The 17,567-nt window shown below is 42.2% G+C and overlaps 1 protein-coding gene across 4 annotated transcripts in view; it reads left to right on the top strand.

The window, feature by feature from the left end:
• senp6a (SUMO specific peptidase 6a) overlaps positions 1–17,567 on the top strand; it is a 48,675-nt gene that overhangs the window by 29,214 nt on the left and 1,894 nt on the right. For all 4 annotated transcript variants that reach the window (XM_030047121.1, XM_030047120.1, XM_030047119.1 and 1 more), the window contains 14 exons: positions 600–838; positions 2,297–2,437; positions 3,392–3,425; positions 5,232–5,420; positions 7,269–7,462; positions 7,594–7,817; positions 10,188–10,304; positions 10,874–10,996; positions 11,100–11,192; positions 13,106–13,461; positions 14,222–14,310; positions 14,449–14,537; positions 15,795–15,863; positions 16,997–17,147. In XM_030047121.1, coding sequence (XP_029902981.1) covers positions 600–838; positions 2,297–2,437; positions 3,392–3,425; positions 5,232–5,420; positions 7,269–7,462; positions 7,594–7,817; positions 10,188–10,304; positions 10,874–10,996; positions 11,100–11,192; positions 13,106–13,461; positions 14,222–14,310; positions 14,449–14,537; positions 15,795–15,863; positions 16,997–17,147 — 2,108 coding nt within the window. The remainder of the gene's footprint in view (positions 1–599; positions 839–2,296; positions 2,438–3,391; positions 3,426–5,231; positions 5,421–7,268; positions 7,463–7,593; positions 7,818–10,187; positions 10,305–10,873; positions 10,997–11,099; positions 11,193–13,105; positions 13,462–14,221; positions 14,311–14,448; positions 14,538–15,794; positions 15,864–16,996; positions 17,148–17,567) is intronic.

Here is a 17,567-nt window from a genome sequence, read left to right as displayed (position 1 = left end):
CATCAGTGGCCTCACAACAGTTAGAAAATGTTCAGTCTTTCAGTCAAATAAGCAAGCACATCTGTGTGTCCCTGAATAGATTCACCATGACGACGTGTGAACTCGCTGACCCACATTGTCCGTCTTGGGCTGTACAGCAACATGACCTAGATTACAGTCGTATTGCCCAGGCGGTATTGGCATATATTATAACAACAAATCAGAGTCTTCAAGCAAGTGCAGTAAGTCTGGGGTTTCAAAATGGAAAATGTGTATCAACTGCAATGACATGAAACGCTCGTCATTTCAGGTTCCCCTCATTGCCTCACAGATAGGTTGGTGCCATTTGTTCCCATACAGGTTAAAAAAAAAAAAAAAAGACTTTTATACCACTTTTGAAACATTCTTGCATGACAGACCTTTGCAAGGAGGCAGTTGGAGACAATGAAGTTCTTCATAAGATATTAAGAAATCTAAAAGAGTGAAACATAAATGAAATACAGGAAAAAAAGGCAAGGTTATGGATTAACTGTAACAAGAATTAAAATTGAATCATCACCAAGTCATAGTTCAGGTTTTAAAAAACACACGTTCAGTCATTTCTGATGTTCCCGTTACAGTCGTCCTGTCCAGTGATGACGAGGAGGAGGCCGACAGCGCCAGCACAGAAAGCGTCAACAGACTGGACAGCGTTTCCCCTCGGCCCGCTGACTCCGCCCACTCCTCGCCGGCGCCCTCTGGAGGAAGAGTGGAGGCTGCGGTGAAGAGCACAGGAGAACAAGAGGAGATGAACACGGAACTGTTCGAAGACATCAACACGAAAATCACAATACCCCGGAGACCCCGTATGAAAGATCAGGTGCGTTGTTTGTTTTTTTTTTTTTTTCTCCGTAGCTGCTGAAATCCTGATTTTCAGTCTAAGATTTTTGTTTTAAAGGAACAGCACAGTCTGTCCATCCAGTAGTTTGTAGTGGTTTATATGTGATTTGGTGAGGTTTCCAGTCTGCGACAAGTTCCTCCGTCTGCTGCTGCCCCTAAACACCGGGGGTGGCTGGTTACTGATTTGTTGAGCTCAAAGGTTAAAAAAAAAAAAATTACACGTGGAAAACTCAACAGCAGCAGCCCAAAGAGCCCAGACAAACTGTATCTGTTTGCTGTGACTATTTCTGGGTGGAAAGATACAGTTTGCCGGTGTTATTAAACGGGAAATAGCCAAACTCCTCGAAGCTGAAGTCTGTAGCGTGTTTGTATATCTGTGTCATTATTTTTCGAAAGAGCTGTCGCTACTGAGTTTTTCCTCACGTAAAGTTTTGACAGTTCGAGCTCCACAAGTAAATACCCTTCGAGCCCTGTTGTGTTGTGGCATGCAGAGAAAACGGCAGTGCAGTAGACAGGTCTTGCTGATATTTTAGTATAAATGTCGGGTCAGGTTGATAGAATGTGCCAGTATTGGTTGATTCACACAATCTGATGTTGCCACATGACGCTCCTCATTGCTTACAGTGTCGCTTTGGGCCAGAAGATGCCGGACGAGATACTTCACGTCGCTTTGGTCTCAGGGAAAATAAAATGCAATTATATATCGGTTTATTTTCACTGTTTATTGATACTGTTTTGTTGCATCACTGCAGGACATCCCAGCATATCTGCTTAATGAATACGTCCCAGCAGAGTGTCCTTTAAGGGTGGCATGCTGAGTAGTTTGGGGTACAGAGAGTGTAGTCAGGGTGGTGGTGCACTCAGATTTGGTTTATGATATTTTTTTAATGTTGTCTAGTAAAACAAAGGTGTCTGGGCAAAAAAAAGTCCCTTTCATGTTTTTTTTTCCTATTTAAGAGGAACTCCAGCAGTACTTGTGGCAAGATCACGGTGGCTTTTGTTTGAAAACGAGTCTTCCATGATCACGCTCTGGTCTGGCTTGGCAGCAGTCCAGGGTGATGATTGGAATCTGTGTGTGTTTTTTTGGTTTATAGCCCCAATGCAAACTAGGCCAGCAGGTGCAGCACTGAAGTCAAATAAAAGTATGTACTCTTTTCTCCACAGGGAAAACGTCAGTAAGCAAAACTAAATTCTGGACCCTGTGGGAGTAGAAACCCCAATCCTGTGCGGTGGTGCCTTGCTCGAGTCATTGCACTGTACAGTGAATTGAACCCCCAACTATGGCAGTGTTTGCGTCTGTTGAGCGACACCGGAGCCATACCCGCTCTTCTTGCACAGCTCTGTGCAACTAGGCCTGAATGTGCAGTGAAGTATAACAAGAAGCGTACTCTCATAATTCTCTCTCCAAAGCCTGTTATCTGCTTTTCTTTCTGTGCAGTTTGGAAATCAGCCTCCTGAGCAGTTTGCACCAAGGACAAAGAAACCCAAATTTGTGCCGAGTAAGTGCGCCAGCATAATACTGGAGTGTCGGAGCGTAAGAGTGGGCACCCTGCGCAGGATGGTGACAAAGCCTGTCGTTGTGAGTACTTCCATCTCTCCCATCTGATGCACTCAAGTCTACGCCCGGTGAAATACGGCCACCAAACACTACAGCATTCACTGCAGGACTTTGATCTGTAACATATGACTCCTGCACTGATTGCTGGGAAATCTGTAAAATCACAGAAAAGGAATTTGACCATTTTTAAAATCTGGAAAAGTTTGAGAGTTGCAGAAAAAGTCCAGAAAAGTATGGAAACTATGCAGCTGTCCAGTGCTGTGCATTATGTTAAGAGTGCATAGTGTATATGCCAGGCTGTCTACACTTCCTTAAAAAGCCTTAAAATGTCTTCAATTCAATTTAGTAAATATTAAATCCACTAAATGCTCATCCAAATACCACTGAAGCTGATACTTTCTTTATACTAACATAAACATAACCTGTTGGGAAAATGCCTGTTGTAAACTCACTTTACATTTACTCTCATGTACGACATTTACGTGCACACAAGAAACCGGATTATTCACTTTGGCATCTGTAGAGAGAAATGTACAAATACCCTCGAACTTACCTGTTCCAGATTGTTAAAAAAATAAACTAAAGGAATCATGTCGTCAATAACCAAACATATTCCTACCTCAAGCTGACCTCAGCACGAGACCCATACATCGTATTTACCTTTACACTAACCTGCAATGCTAATAAAAAATGATTTCTCCCAAAACGAGTCTCAAATTTTGTCAAAATTTATGTTGAAGAGGTCTTAAAAACCGTAAACTTAACCCTCTGATGCCTGTAGACAGACACCCTGATATATACTATATGGCAGTTATGGTTATATTATGTATATTTGGTTATATGTTAGTTATGTCTCTACCTGAATACAAACCAAAATCTTCCAATCAACTCAAGAAAAGCGGGTCTGGAAATGGTTTTGCAACACAAAGTGCAGTTACCTCTATAATAAATGACCTTCTTCTCCTTTTTTTTCAGTTTTCCATTGATCATATCCAACTTGAAACTGAAGGTATGTGACAGCAAACAGTTGATTCAGTTTTTTTTTTGTGCATTCTGTATTATAACGCTGTGAGCTTACATTGGACATCATTGGAGTGCAATCGAACCCTCAGTTTTGGCTGTTCTCTGCTCTTCTGCCATTTAAAAAAAAAATAAAATGCAGCATTGCCTTTTTTACAGTTGGCACAAAGCGATATGGAAGGGGAAAGCAGGGGATTGTGGCTGGTTAGCGGAGACTGGTACACTTAATTTCCACATCTGTGGCATCATCCTGTCCAAGGAAATGCACAGCAACAACAAAAATACCAGCTTGAGATATGAACCACAACAGGAAGCAGCAAACTGAATTGCTACAAAATAAAAAAAAAAAAAAAAACACCATTAGTCACATCTTGATAAGAATTTCAAGATTTTAAACACGAGTGATCTTGTTCACTTGGTCAAATTGATTCATTTCACCCGCAGGGAAAAAATGTGGTTCTTTTTTTAAAAGCAAAAATAAAAATCAATCAGTCAGAATATCACGGTAAAGTCAGGAACATGTTGTGCATTGTGGTCCTCGTGGCGCGCTCTTAGTTTTTTAAAGAAGGAAAATAAATTGGGGAGGCTGGTGAACCCGCCTGTGAGGTTACTGATGTGAGTCAGAGGGAAAATAACTGAAGTCTGGGATGAGGCTTTCGTTATTGGTCCTGATTGTCCCGGTTTCACCCTTGAACAGCAGATTCAGAGCTCAGCTGAAGCCGTTGCTCATCAGCCACTGAGTCAGCACTCCCTTTAAAGTCGGTTGACCCTGCTGCACTCGCGTCTGATGGCGAGTGTGTCTGGCATCAGAATTTGCCTAGATCCAGCGTCCGATGGCTGACACGAGTGTTTATGCCTCTGTGTGAACGAGGGGGAAAAAAAAAAATAAAATAAAATAACAAAGCGGCAACAGCACGTTCCTAGTGGCTGCCGTTTTAAATTATTCAGCATGCTAATCCTAAGAAATGTTTCTGGTGTTTTTTTTAAATGAATATGTCCATCCTTATAACAACTGAAGAAGCCAAATGTTGTAAACGTTGCCGCCCAGATCATGATGAATCTGATTAAATGCATTAAAACCATCTGACTCGGCAGTAGATAATCAGAATACTGTGAAAGGTAGATTGTGAGAGCCGCATGACGCTGATGAAACGAGACGCGCTGCCTCGGCGTGTATCTTCTCTGCTAAGCCCCAAGTCGAGTGTCGGCGATCGGCCGTCGTCGTCCCGCGGGTAAACCGTTGTGACTGATGGTTTGTGCAGCGCGTCCCGCCTTCATTTGCCCTTGTCAGCGGCTTCCCGACTGATTCAGCATGTTCAATAAGTGGCGGAGGCTTTCTGTAGGGGAGAGGTTTCAGGGCACAAGAGGAGGAAAAATGGAAATCGAGTTGTGCTGTCTTGCAAGCCGCCTGGTCGGCCAGTTGTGGAAAACAGACCTCCTTCCACAAGAAAAAACGAAACCATTTGACCAGATCAGAGCGCTTTTTTTGTTTCTTGATCTTCTGATTTTCTTGATCAATCCTCAGGCTTCCATTTCACTTTTTTGATAGACCATTGCCCCCTCCTGGTGTGGACTTTTATTTCCTCAGACACAGAGCAAAGGCACTCACTGTGTGATGACGACTATATCAGGCTTTTTTCCACTTGCTGTCTGCTCTTATCAAGTGATGTTAATCTGTATGTATGTATTTTTGTAACTGTTTTAGTGTTCAAGCCCAATTCCGTCTGCAAACCGAATTGAACGTATCGGATACGAGAGATTCAGCTGAACTAAATTGTCGCTCTTTCTTGGCCAGGCCCGGAGATGGATGCCCTGGAGAAGGTGAGCCTTCGGGCGTCGGAGCTGATCAGCTGCGAGTGGTGTAGCGTCCGGAAACTCCCCGTCTTGTTCTTCCAGACAACCCCCGAGGAGTGTCTTCGCCTCCGCACGCAGCTCAACATGTCCCAGGAGAAGGGCGGGCAGTGGTACGACTCCGCCGGGAACCGTGAGTACACACCTCACCCTCACCTGATGCACTTTATCTTTCAGTGTGTTTTATTTTCTAACACAAGCAAGAGTCACTGTGATCAAACGCCAAATTCAGCTCTATCAGGGCTCCCATGCGGCCTGGGAAACCTGGAAATCCTGCAAATATATGGACTACTTTTCCAGTCTTGGGAAAATTCAGAAACCTAAAAAATGTCCTGGAAAATGGCCATGAGATCCTGGAAAATTATAAAGTTGGGCTGAGATTACATATTCAAACGTCACTGCATTGCCACGTGTTTGGAAGGCAAAACAGGTCAAAAGCATGAAAAACACTTTGATCAACACATTTGTAAATCGTAAGCCTGTTGCTAGCATGTTTATGTTTATTACACTGAAACATCACTTTGGAATTATGTGATCATTAAATGATCAATTCATGATTAGAGCGTCGATGTCATTTCTGCAAATTCATGGTGGGACTAGACAGACTGCGCACTTTGATTTATTGGGACTGCTGATTGATTTTGCTGTTTATTTCACTGGTACAGAAGTTATTAGACTGTTGTAGCCAGGTGATTATATATGAGGGTGTTAAGAACATTGATTTCTAGTTGGTAAATGAATTAAACATGGATCTTAGTTGATGATAATTGCATAAATACAACAATGACTGTTACTGCACATGAAAAACAAAGCCAGTATGATTTTTTTTGTCTCTCTCCCTCTCTCTCTCTTACAAAGCCTAAATACAGACAGATGTAACAGATGAAAATGTCCAAACGTCAAGTGCTTATTTGTTGCTGTGTGATGGCTCTAGCTAGGGCTGCACGATTATGGCCAAAATCATCATCATGATTATTTTGATCAGTATTGTAATCACGATTATTCATCACGATTATTCATCATGTTAGGGAAAGCATCTGTAATTTTATTGCACTACTTTTAAACAAACAATATGTGAACAGTTTTCGGTGCAAAATGAAACTTTAAATAAGAATAAATGCTTAATAATAAAAAAAATAAAATTTACCCAAGAATTTAAAATTTACCAAGGGCTAACTGAATAAATATGCTATTACAGAGTGCAAACACAAAGTGCAACTCAGTGGAAACAATTACAGCTCATACAGGAAAGGCACTGGATGTGGATCCCTTTTGAGGCACTAGCTCCTCACCGTGGTGCTCTTCATCTCCAATCGCTGCCGTACCTTCTTCTCCCGACATGACTCGCTCTCATCAGTCCACCGAGTAACTTGAGGCTGCCGCTGCAGGGTGCACTCGCTTGTTATTTAGGCAGCTTAATGAAGCCTTAACCATGCGTTCGCCCCCTGGTGGTTGGCTGACTACTGGCTGAGAAAGTGCTTGATTAGATATGCAGCAGAGCCCGCATTTTAAATGTAAATATCGCCGACAATCAGGCTCATTTAATGGCAGCCAAAATCGTGATCACGATTTATGTACCTTTTCTTCCATTTTTTATTTTTTTGTTTTATTTTATTATTTTTTTTTTTTATATATTTAACCTTGTTTTTAACTAATTAACTAATCTGCATGCTTTTGTGCTTTCTAATTTGGCTTCTCTTCCTCTAGCTCTTGCCTATTTAACATCATGGCCCAGGGACTACAGTTGAAAATTAGCTTTGGCTAACACTGACACATTTACAGCTGTTGCAGATGTTAATTAATGTGTACTGTCCCTGCTCAAATAAAGTCTAAAATAAAAATAAAAAATCAAATCAAATCAAATTCGATTAATTGTGCAGCCCAAGCTCTAGCCTTTATGTTCACCAAAACGTCAAATTCCCTGTCAACGTACTGATGAATCCTGAATCTCGCTGAAACTCCCTTTTCTCTGCGTCGCCAGAGTCAGACGAGAAGTACATAGTTCTGATCTTCGAGAACGGCCTGACGATGAACGAGCAGATGATCCTGGAGGACATCCTGGGCGAGATCGGCAGGGCCAACAACCTCAGCGACTTCCCCACCAAGCTGTCCTTCGACGAGGCGAACATCCGGCTGGTTAATTACAACAAGGCAACGAAAGAGAAGGAGGAAAAGGTGAGCCGGCCACTTGAGAAATCATTGTATTAGAAATGTGAAGAGTTTTGTTACAATTTCAGTTTACTGCTATCATCATTAAAGTTGTTTTTCCCCACTTTGTCCTCATGAACTCCCGTCCACCTCCGCAGGCGAAACCAACACAGACGTTCACCAAAATCACCCAGGTCTCCCCCGTTACCAAGGTCACCCAGGTCACCCCGGTCAGCAAGGTCACACAAGTCACCCCGGTGACGCCCGTCACCACGCCCGTACGGACACGGATGGCCACCCGTCAGCAGGCCAGCACGTTCTTCGATGACGAAGACGAGGACATGGCCGAGCTCCAGCCCACCTTCACCGGACCGATCGTCAAGTGAGTCACTTTGATCAAAACAGCTTGGTGTTTGAGTTGAAACTTATTTTGGCACCGGCAGCTGTGATTGTGTTTTTTTTTTTTTTTTTGAAGAGTGACCACTCTTGATTCATTTTCACACTTCAGTACCAATCAGTTGTCATATAAATAAGTGTTGTTTGTGCTGCTTTGTCAATTATTTAATCCGTTTTTTTTTTGTTTTTTTTTTGGAATAAATAGAAGAAATGGGTAATTAGCATGAGCGGTGACAGCCACTATAACGGAGTAGGCTAAAGTAAAGACAACCACCAACAGAACCTCAAACTCTATCAGAGGGAAATTCAAGGAAAAATGTGTCGCATTACCTCACTGACTGACAATCTCAGAAATCAGGAAGCTGGGGAAACTGAGATCCACTGGCAAGTCTGTTTTATACTATTTATCACCTGCAAACTGATAAAAGTGGTATTTGCGTGGAGGAGGCGTGTATCTACTGCCTTGATCACATAATATGAAAGTATAAAGTTTCCTTCAGGGATAAAAGAAGCTTGTGATAGAAAAGAGGAAAGATAGCAACAGAAAGCTCTGTTTTCAGCTTTTTTGTGACTGATTATATCTGATTTTTATCTATTTTTTTTTGTTGGTGACAGTAAATATAGACCATAAAAATCAAAAAGTAATTGGTGGTGTTTACATTTGATTTTTGTGATTGAGCTATTTTTCGTTTTTAAACATTCAGGTTCATCAGTGAAGTACATTTTACAGATGCTTTAAAAGCCGAATAAAAGCGGCGGCTCAGACCAGGCGTTACTGGGCTTCTGGTGTCATTTAAATGAAATTCTCCTCTTCTCTCTGGTGTTTCGCTCAGGGCCTCTGCTGTCGGTTTTTCATGGCGTTTAAGTCATTATCAAAGCCACACCAAAGCCCAGTGTGGGCAGCCTTCAAGAAAGTAGAGGGCAGTCTTGTTCCCTGTAACGTACCGTGGCTTTACCACAGTGACGCTGATTCATCTCCGAAAGCATTCAGTCGTTTCTTAAAAGCCAGGAAGACGGACCGAGCCAAAGTAGCTTTGCGGTGTTTGTGCAGACTCCCTCTGCTGTGTGACAGAAGCTGAATGGAGAGTTTCTGCCCTCGTCTCTGACGTTTGCTGAAGAAATCACAATCGCAGCTGACGTGAAAGATTCTTTTGTCAACAATCTCCTTCAGCTGTAGTGTTTTTTGGCACACACACACACACACATACACCCACCCTGTGTGTGTTCTGAGATCAGAAGCTGAACAGTCAAACATGAGTAAAAGGACCGGTATGCACCCCCTGGTAATGACTGGAAAGTTTGCCTTTTCGCCCTGCCTTTTTTTCTCTGTTATACCGCAACGCCCACTGACACCTGTGAGCTGCTCTGCTGGGACAGTTGGGGGTTCAGTGCCTTGCTCAGGGGCCCTTCAGTGGCGAGTTGACAGGCCAAATCCCAATTTCAGTCATAAGTAGAGCTTAACTTTGGCCAACTTTTTGAATCCTAACCTGACCTTTGCCTCCACCCAACCTGAAACCCTGAGAGATATTGGCTGGAAGTTGGCATTCATTAATTTGTCCACTAGATAATGATCTCAGATTGAACAAAGAGTCTCATTCCTGCGAGACACAGGAGTCAGGAAGACCGACTGATAACATAAAATCTGTGCAGCTCCCGATCTATGAAATACAAAATTTTAATAAGAGCCACTGTAGCCTATTAGACGCTGTAATCAAATAGATAAGTGGCTTCTGAGAGCAGACAGGATTACAAACTGGAGTAAATTATCTTGAACCGGTGCAGACTGTGATACTCTCCGCCTCTGCCTGTGGAGCCAAAAAAAAACCAAAAAAACAACTGAACTGAGCAGTTAGGTCAATGATAAAGTGAACGTGCAGGGGCCTGAAGGGGTATAAATCTATGCAACACCACATTTCCTTGACGATGATGCCAGTTGTTGCTACTCTAAACGTGGTCTGATAAATTGCAGCGTTTATTGTTCACTTCTTGTTTTGCAAAATGGTAATACTGAAGCATAAAATACTTGCTTACAAACTTTTTAGCCAGCGGCTGCCTCCATGTTTTATTTTAGTTTTTTTGTCCACGCTGGGACGTCCCATGCAGACTTAAGAAAGTTATTCATTAAGGGCTGAAAGTCCTCGAGAGCCTTCACACACTTGGTGATTTCACAGCAGCCCTGCAGCCTCATGGACTTACAGGGAACGCACCAAAGTCTAAAAGTGCGGACGCTGGGATCAGGCCATACTCGGTCCCTCCGCCGCCTGAATTTTCCCAGCTGGCCTTGGGATTCAAACCCACATCATTCTCCGGCTTGTGACGTTGACCGGTGCTGATGTGTGCTGTGTCTGTCTTGCAGGTTAATGGTGTATCCTCCTCCTCCAGCCAAAGGAGGCATATCTGTAACGAACGAAGACCTCCACTGCCTTAATGATGGGGAATTCCTCAACGACGTCATCATAGATTTTTATTTAAAGTAAGTTTGGTCAACTTATTCATAACTATTTTGTTACCCATGAAAAAAATCCTACTTAAACCCTAACACAACACGGATGATGTTTAGTGGAAAACAACATTTTATAAATGTAAAAAAATAGCCAGTATCAGCAAGAAAATTAAAAAATTCAGCATTCAGGTAGTTGAGAAACTTACATTGTTTGGGGCACAATTAATTGAGTTTTTGCAATTTTTTTTTCTGAATTGCCCCTTTTTAATTTAAAAGCTCTCATACAGCCACCGATGATGTTTTGTGGAATAGAGCTGGAGCTATTAATGGCTTCATTTTGATTATAATTCTGATAATCAATTCGTCTTTTTCGTAGTTTGTGAAGTAAAAATTCATTTTATAGTCAAAATGTGAAAACGTTGTGAAAAATTGACTCAGTGCTTGCTCTGTTGCAGCTTATTAAGAAACTTCAAAGGATAATTAGCAATTTTTGGCATTTACCTCTGCTGTTTTTATGAATGTACAGCTTCATATTGTCTTCATATTTGCATTGCCTCAGAGTGAAATGACATAGAGCTGTGGTTGTCTCTCCATCTTAGATATTTAGTTTTAGAGAAGTTGAAAAAAGAAGACGCACAAAGAAGCCATGTGTTCAGCTCCTTCTTTTACAAGAGACTGAACCAGAGAGAGCGGAGGAACGCCGCGGACACGACTAATCTGCCGTGAGTATCCTCACTCAGCCACGCGGTGACGCTGATTTCAGGCCCGATTCTCTCACAGCAGCGTTTGGCTCATGGACGTTTGGCTGTTTGTTTTTTTTGTCAGGATCCAGAAAAGGAAGCACAACAGGGTTAAGACGTGGACTCGGCACGTGGATCTGTTCCAGAAAGACTTCATCTTTGTTCCCATCAACGAGTCGTGAGTACTTTGATTATTATTTTTATGTTTTTTATATTTTTATGTTTTTTTTGTTTTTTTTTTTAACACAATTCCTATGCAAGCCTGGAAACAAAGTATCTGAAATCAATTTGCTATATTTCACTATCTTATATACACTATATTACCAAAAGTATTCGCTCACCTGCCTTTACTCATACTATGAACTGAAGTGCCATCCCATTCCTAACCCATAGAGTTCAATATGATGTCGGTCCACCTTTTGCAGCTATTACAGCTTCAACTCTTCTGGGAAGACTGTCCACAAGGTTGAGGAGAGTGTTTATAGGAATTTTTGACCATTCTTCCAAAAGAGCATTGGTGAGGTCACACACTGATGTTGGTCGAGAAGGCCTGGCTCTCAGTCTCCGCTCTAATTCATCCCAAAGATGTTCTATCGGGTTCAGGTCAGGACTCTGTGCAGGCCAGTCAAGTTCATCCACACCAGACTCTGTCATCCATGTCTTTATGGACCTTGCTTTGTGCACTGGTGCACAGTCATGTTGGAAGAGGAAGGGGCCCGCTCCAAACTGTTCCCACAAGGTTGGGAGCATGGAATTGTCCAAAATGTTTTGGTATCCTGAAGCATTCAAAGTTCCTTTCACTGGAACTAAGGGGCCAAGCCCAGCTCCTGAAAAACAACCCCACACCATAATTCCTCCTCCACCAAATTTCACAGTCGGCACAATGCAGTCTGAAATGTACCGTTCTCCTGGCAACCTCCAAACCCAGACTCGTCCATCAGATTGCCAGATGGAAAAGCGTGATTCATCACTCCAGAGAACGCGTCTCCACTGCTCTAGAGTCCAGTGGCGGCGTGCTTTACACCATTGCATCCGACGCTTTGCATTGCACTTGGTGATGTGTGGCTTGGCTGCAGCTGCTCGGCCATGGAAAGCCATTCCATGAAGCTCTCTGCGTACTGTACTTGGGCTAATCTGAAGGTCACATGAAGTTTGTAGCTCTGTAGCAATTGACTGTGCAGAAAGTCGGCGACCTCTTTGCACTATGCGCTTCAGCATCCGCTGACCCCTCTCCGTCACTTTACGTGGCCTACCACTTTGTGGCTGAGTTGCTGTTGTTCCCAAACGCTTCCATTTTGTTATAATAGAGCTGACAGTTGACTGTGGAATATTTAGGAGCGAGGAAATTTCACGACTGGATTTGTTGCACAGGTGGCATCCTATGACAGTTCCACGCTGGAATTCACTGAGCTCCTGAGAGCGGCCCATTCTTTCATAAATGTCTTGTTTCACAGTCTGCATGCCTGAGTGCTTGATTTTATACACCTGTGGCCAGGCCAAGTGATTAGGACACCTGATTCTGATCATTTGAATGGGTGAGCGAATAGTTTTGGTAATATAGTGTATCTCACCTCACTGGTTATTCAGTTGTAAAACCTGTGATTTCACATAAAGTGATATTTGTTATTTGTCCAATATTTGCCCAAAATTATTCATTTTGGATGATTTATGATATTATATACATGGCAGAGGCTGTAGGTGGTGCTGAACTCAATTTTTACTTATTCATAATGGGCTAAACAATATATATAGGAAGAATTCCCTTTCATAATACTACAATATAGGGTTAAGAGTTTCCTAAAGTTCATAATTTTAATATTTCTTGAATGTTAGTTTCCTTTTTGTGATGGTATTTTCGGTTTATCAGCTAAGGATTGGAGTTAGTTTCTGGCCTTTGAGAAGAAAGAATAATCTCTTTTTTCAATTCATGCTGATAATTTTATGCAAATTTAAGGGTTGCTGTCATGTTTTTCATATTGTGGCTGGCTCATTTTGGAATGAAATTGTTTGCTTTTTTCATATCCCTCTGGTATGCAGTGCAGATAATTCACTCTTATTTACACATTTTATCTTTCCTCTTTGTTTCCTCAGAGCTCACTGGTACTTGGCAGTCATCTGCTTCCCGGGCCTCCAGGGGCCGGAGTACGAGCCCAACCCGCTCTACCAGGGTGCGTTCGCTTCCTCGGCTCCCAGCTCGGCGCCGGCAGCAGACGGCGCGGCAGATGAAAACATGCTGGACCACTGCCGTCCGCTGTCCCCGGACAGGGAAGACGTGGCGGGCTCCTCGCGGCACTCGTCCCCCGGTGTGCCCGAGGCGTCCGCCGAGGTTCACCCCAACGGTGACCCCGCTAAGGACAGTTTTGCCTTCACCAACGGGGGACAAGAGCCTTCCGCCACCGCTGGAGTGCCAGTTAACGGCCAGGTCGACGCCGAGCCACAATACACAAGTGAGTTGTTGTCGGACGCTTCGGTTATTTGTGCAAGTGGCGCTCATTTGAGGCACGTAGCATGAGTTTGTCTCCAAAAGAATGAAGTGCATGTGGGGTGTGGGGTACTGTGGCGTAGTGACACAGAAATAAAGTAGTTCCACCAGTTGGCAAGCAAAGGGGGCTGGAAAAGAGTGTTGGCCTGAATGTTTTCACCATTTTAACGCCAGTGTGTTTTCAGTGAAATTTCAGTTTTAATGCAGCTATAAAATTAGTGGCTACATTTGGTGATATTTACTGAGCATAGCCCGAAACGAAGGCAAATAAAACAAACCAAACCGATGCTTATGGACGTCCACCAAGTCTGTGAAAGTTCATGTGCTTGGATCAAGTCGAGGTACTTTCACTTCCAGGCGATCTCAGTGAATTATTTGACCCACATGCAAGTATGCTCTTAGATTAATGCAGAACACGGTTAATACAAAGACTAAATGCTTCATATTTCCGTTAAATGTTTCTGGAGTTATTTTCAATAAACAATACACTACTTACCACGGGCTGTTGGTTTTATAATTTGTGTTTGTAGACAAATACCATGATGCATTAAAAAGGTATGAAAAATCTGAAATTATGGATACATTATAAAGAGAGAAGAGCTAAGATAGGGTTTTGTGAAGTGAAATGTCATGACAGTTTTTTTGTGTGTGTGTGTGTGTGTGTGTGAGTTTTTTTTTTTTTTTTTTTTAACCCTCATTGTTTGTGTTTTTTAATGTGGCTTCAGGCGAGTTGCACAGAATCAGTGTGTGTTATGGTTCAGGGAACGGGAATGACGACACCTACACCTTCTCTGACGACAACAGCTCCTGTCAGGTACTCCACTGCCTCTATTTCCTGTTTGTATGTACGTGCGTGTGTGTGTGTGTGTTATGAGTCAGTTCCTTGTTAGACATTGCTTCTGTAAAAGCCTCCAATTAAATTTAATAGACTTGTTTGTTGCTTGCGTTGCAGGACGAGTGCAGTGAGGACGGGACTCTGGGAGAAGAGTCGCTCCACCCTGACAGCTCCGGCTGGACCGCCAAACCCAACCTCTGCAAGCAGTGAGTGGAGCGCACCTCTGTCTGTTGGCCTTAAGGTGGCACTGTTGCCCCGCTGAAACGCTCATCACGCCTGCCCAGAGCAGAGGGAGCATTTAGAAAACATTAAGAGATGTTTTGTTACAGTCGGGGGGTGGAGCTGAGGGCAGCAGCGCCTGTTCAAAGTAGATGAAAATCATCAGGAGGCGCCATCCTTTTCTAAAAACCTAAATGAAACCTAATTGGCTGTGAGTTTAAAACTCTGTAAACATGCAAACTGCAAACATCTGCAGATCTGTCAGAGGTCTTTTAGCCAGGGGAAAGACTTTATTTGCACCATGAGGACTCCCTGACTTTAATATTTTTCATTTTATTGCACTTTTATTGCCTTTTTTTAGCCAGTAGGCTTTTCACAGAGGACAGGGTGCAGGAGGAGGCAAAGTACACCCTCCACAAGTAAAACACTTTCTCAGGATTACATTATGGCATGATAAAAATTCTTACTAAAACAATTTTTCAAACTGTTTTGAACCGTTCTGATGTGAGAGAGATGTTTCTGTCATCCCAGTTTAACTGAATGATGCAGGTTAATCAGCTATGAACGACTACAGATGTCTCTATTTTCACTTTGGTGTCACACTTAAACCAATTTTCAACATTTGTGCAGTCTGTTGTACCAAAAAGGTTTAATTTTATTTGTTATTCCTTATTATCGTTGTTATTATTTTGACCCAATGACCCAATTTCCCTGAATGACTCAACAAAGTTGCATTAATTTAATTAGGGCTGGGTATGAGCAAGTAGTTCACAATACTGAACATGTCACATATTATTATTATTATCAAATGTGATGTAACATATGTGGGCCACAATATTATTTGTATCACCACAAACTGTAATACTCTATAGGACTAAACTAAAAATGTGTAAAGCTTAAAACACAAGCTACTACATTAACACTTGGCTCTATAACTAAACTGTGATAAATCAGGAGACAAACTGATTTCAACAGTTTAATTCAACATTCACATTCAGATTTATCAAAACAGAATCAGCTCAACACACACTTAAAGTGTAGGTACATATCATGAAACTAATTATATATATCTTGATACAGCAGCTAGAGAAATGATAATGTATAGAAAAAAATTAACATCATAGTTTTTTTGCTCAGCTATAAAGTTAGTGGACACGTCAGTGGTTCAGTCATTTGGATCACTGTACATACACACCTTGATAACCGGCCGATCCTGACCTGTAACTGTGTCTGTGTTTCTTCAGGCCTTGTATTCTCATCATGGATTCCCTGCGCGGCCCTGCCAGGTCAACGGTGGTGAAAACTCTGCGAGAGTGAGTGGCGTTTGCTCAGAACCTGCTAACAATCCTGAAACTAACCGGTGCTTTGTGGAGACTTTTGTTCCCCCAGTTATAAAAACCAATTCCCAGTCACTGGGCTCAGCTGATTGTCACCTTTTTCTCTCTCTCTTTGTTGTCAAATTCTGGCGCTGAATGTAGATTTTAGATTTGCCCACTCCTCCCCCTACAGTATAAAACAAGCGCTCCCTCCTCCCCTCCTGTTTCACTCCCTTGCCATTTCACTTTCACTCAGATTGTCTCTAAAACTTCACATTTTGCACTTAAACGTGTCTAAATCTCAGATCTGCAGCTTCACCACATGTTGGAATTGGAGGTCGGAGACAAAATAATCCAAGTAATCCAACAAGAGCCCTGTGAGAGTGAATTATATCCCTCATTTCCAATAAAAACGGAAGGAGGACTGACTCTGTTTGTCGACTAACAGAGTCTGAGCTCTCAACTCCCTCTAGTGGTCAGACATCGCCCAGTGCAGCTTTCACCTCTTGAAATTATCAAGCAGACCAGCGCTGCTTCGAAATACTTGTCAGGGTTTGTTTTAAAGGATCATATTGATGTGTTTGTCTCTGGTTTCTGCACAGTTGATATCAAATATCAGAGTCAGACATCAGGGCTCATTCGTTGTTATCTGTTCTGGTACATTATGGAAAAGCAACCTCCACAGAGAGAGATAATCTTTTCACACTGAACATGGAGAAACTTTCTGTTTTCTCTTTATTTCTCTGTGAATTCTGAGTTACGATCTCGCTGCTGTGTCACGATTGGCTCTGCTTCCTGTCCGTCAGCTGACAGCCACAGGAAGAAGTGGAAATCTCCTCCAGGAAACACTAAACTGTTACATCATGTTTTTGTTTTTTGCTTTTTTTTTTTTGTTTTTTTGTTATTTAGCATGGCTTTATTACCAAGAAAGCAGTTGGAAAAAAAATACAATAATAGTAGTAACAGCATTTTATAATGTGTGAAAAAGTTAATGATAATGTAAATGATAATTACTAAATAATACTCATGTTACAGTAATAATAAGTAATAGCAACAGTATATCAGTATAGTAATCAGGAGGAATTTAGGGCCTTTTCTCACAGGTTTTAACGAGGGTGCGTTTGTTTTAGGTACCTGGAGGTGGAGTGGGAGGTGCGTAAAGGGACTCAGAGGAGTTTCGGGAAGGACGTGATGAAGGGCTCGAGCCCACGTGTGCCTCAGCAGGATAACTTCAGCGACTGCGGAGTCTACATCTTGCAATATGTGGAGAGCTTCTTCGAGGTGAGACCAGGAATTAAACAAACATGTTGTTCTTTCCTTCCTCCCCCCCTTTTTTTTTTTTAATCAAACATTCTCCCACTGACAGCCTCCTCCATCTAATTATCACATCTCCCTTGCCGTTTCTACTTTTTTTTTATGCTTGTGCTTCATTTTCCTCATTGTTTAGCTGTGTTGCAGGTGTTTCTCCGTTGTCCATGAATCATGGATTTTCTAGACGGGGAACGTCAGGGAATTAAATAAATCAAGTCATGCAGTATCATACAGTGTTGTCCACCTCCGTTTAAAAAAAATGACACCAAACACCAAATTTATTTTCCATTGTGTTTGAGTTATGTTCACTTGCCCTGCAGAGTAAAACAGAATAAGTACACTTTATTAAGAGCTGAATCTGAAATGTTTTTTTTTTTTTTAATTTTTGGT

Source organism: Myripristis murdjan, chromosome 24, assembly GCF_902150065.1.
Source record: "Myripristis murdjan chromosome 24, fMyrMur1.1, whole genome shotgun sequence".
In the NCBI taxonomy this organism is placed as follows: domain Eukaryota; kingdom Metazoa; phylum Chordata; class Actinopteri; order Holocentriformes; family Holocentridae; genus Myripristis; species Myripristis murdjan.
Note: the sequence above shows the minus strand (reverse complement) of the source record. Positions and strands in the feature narration are given on the sequence as shown.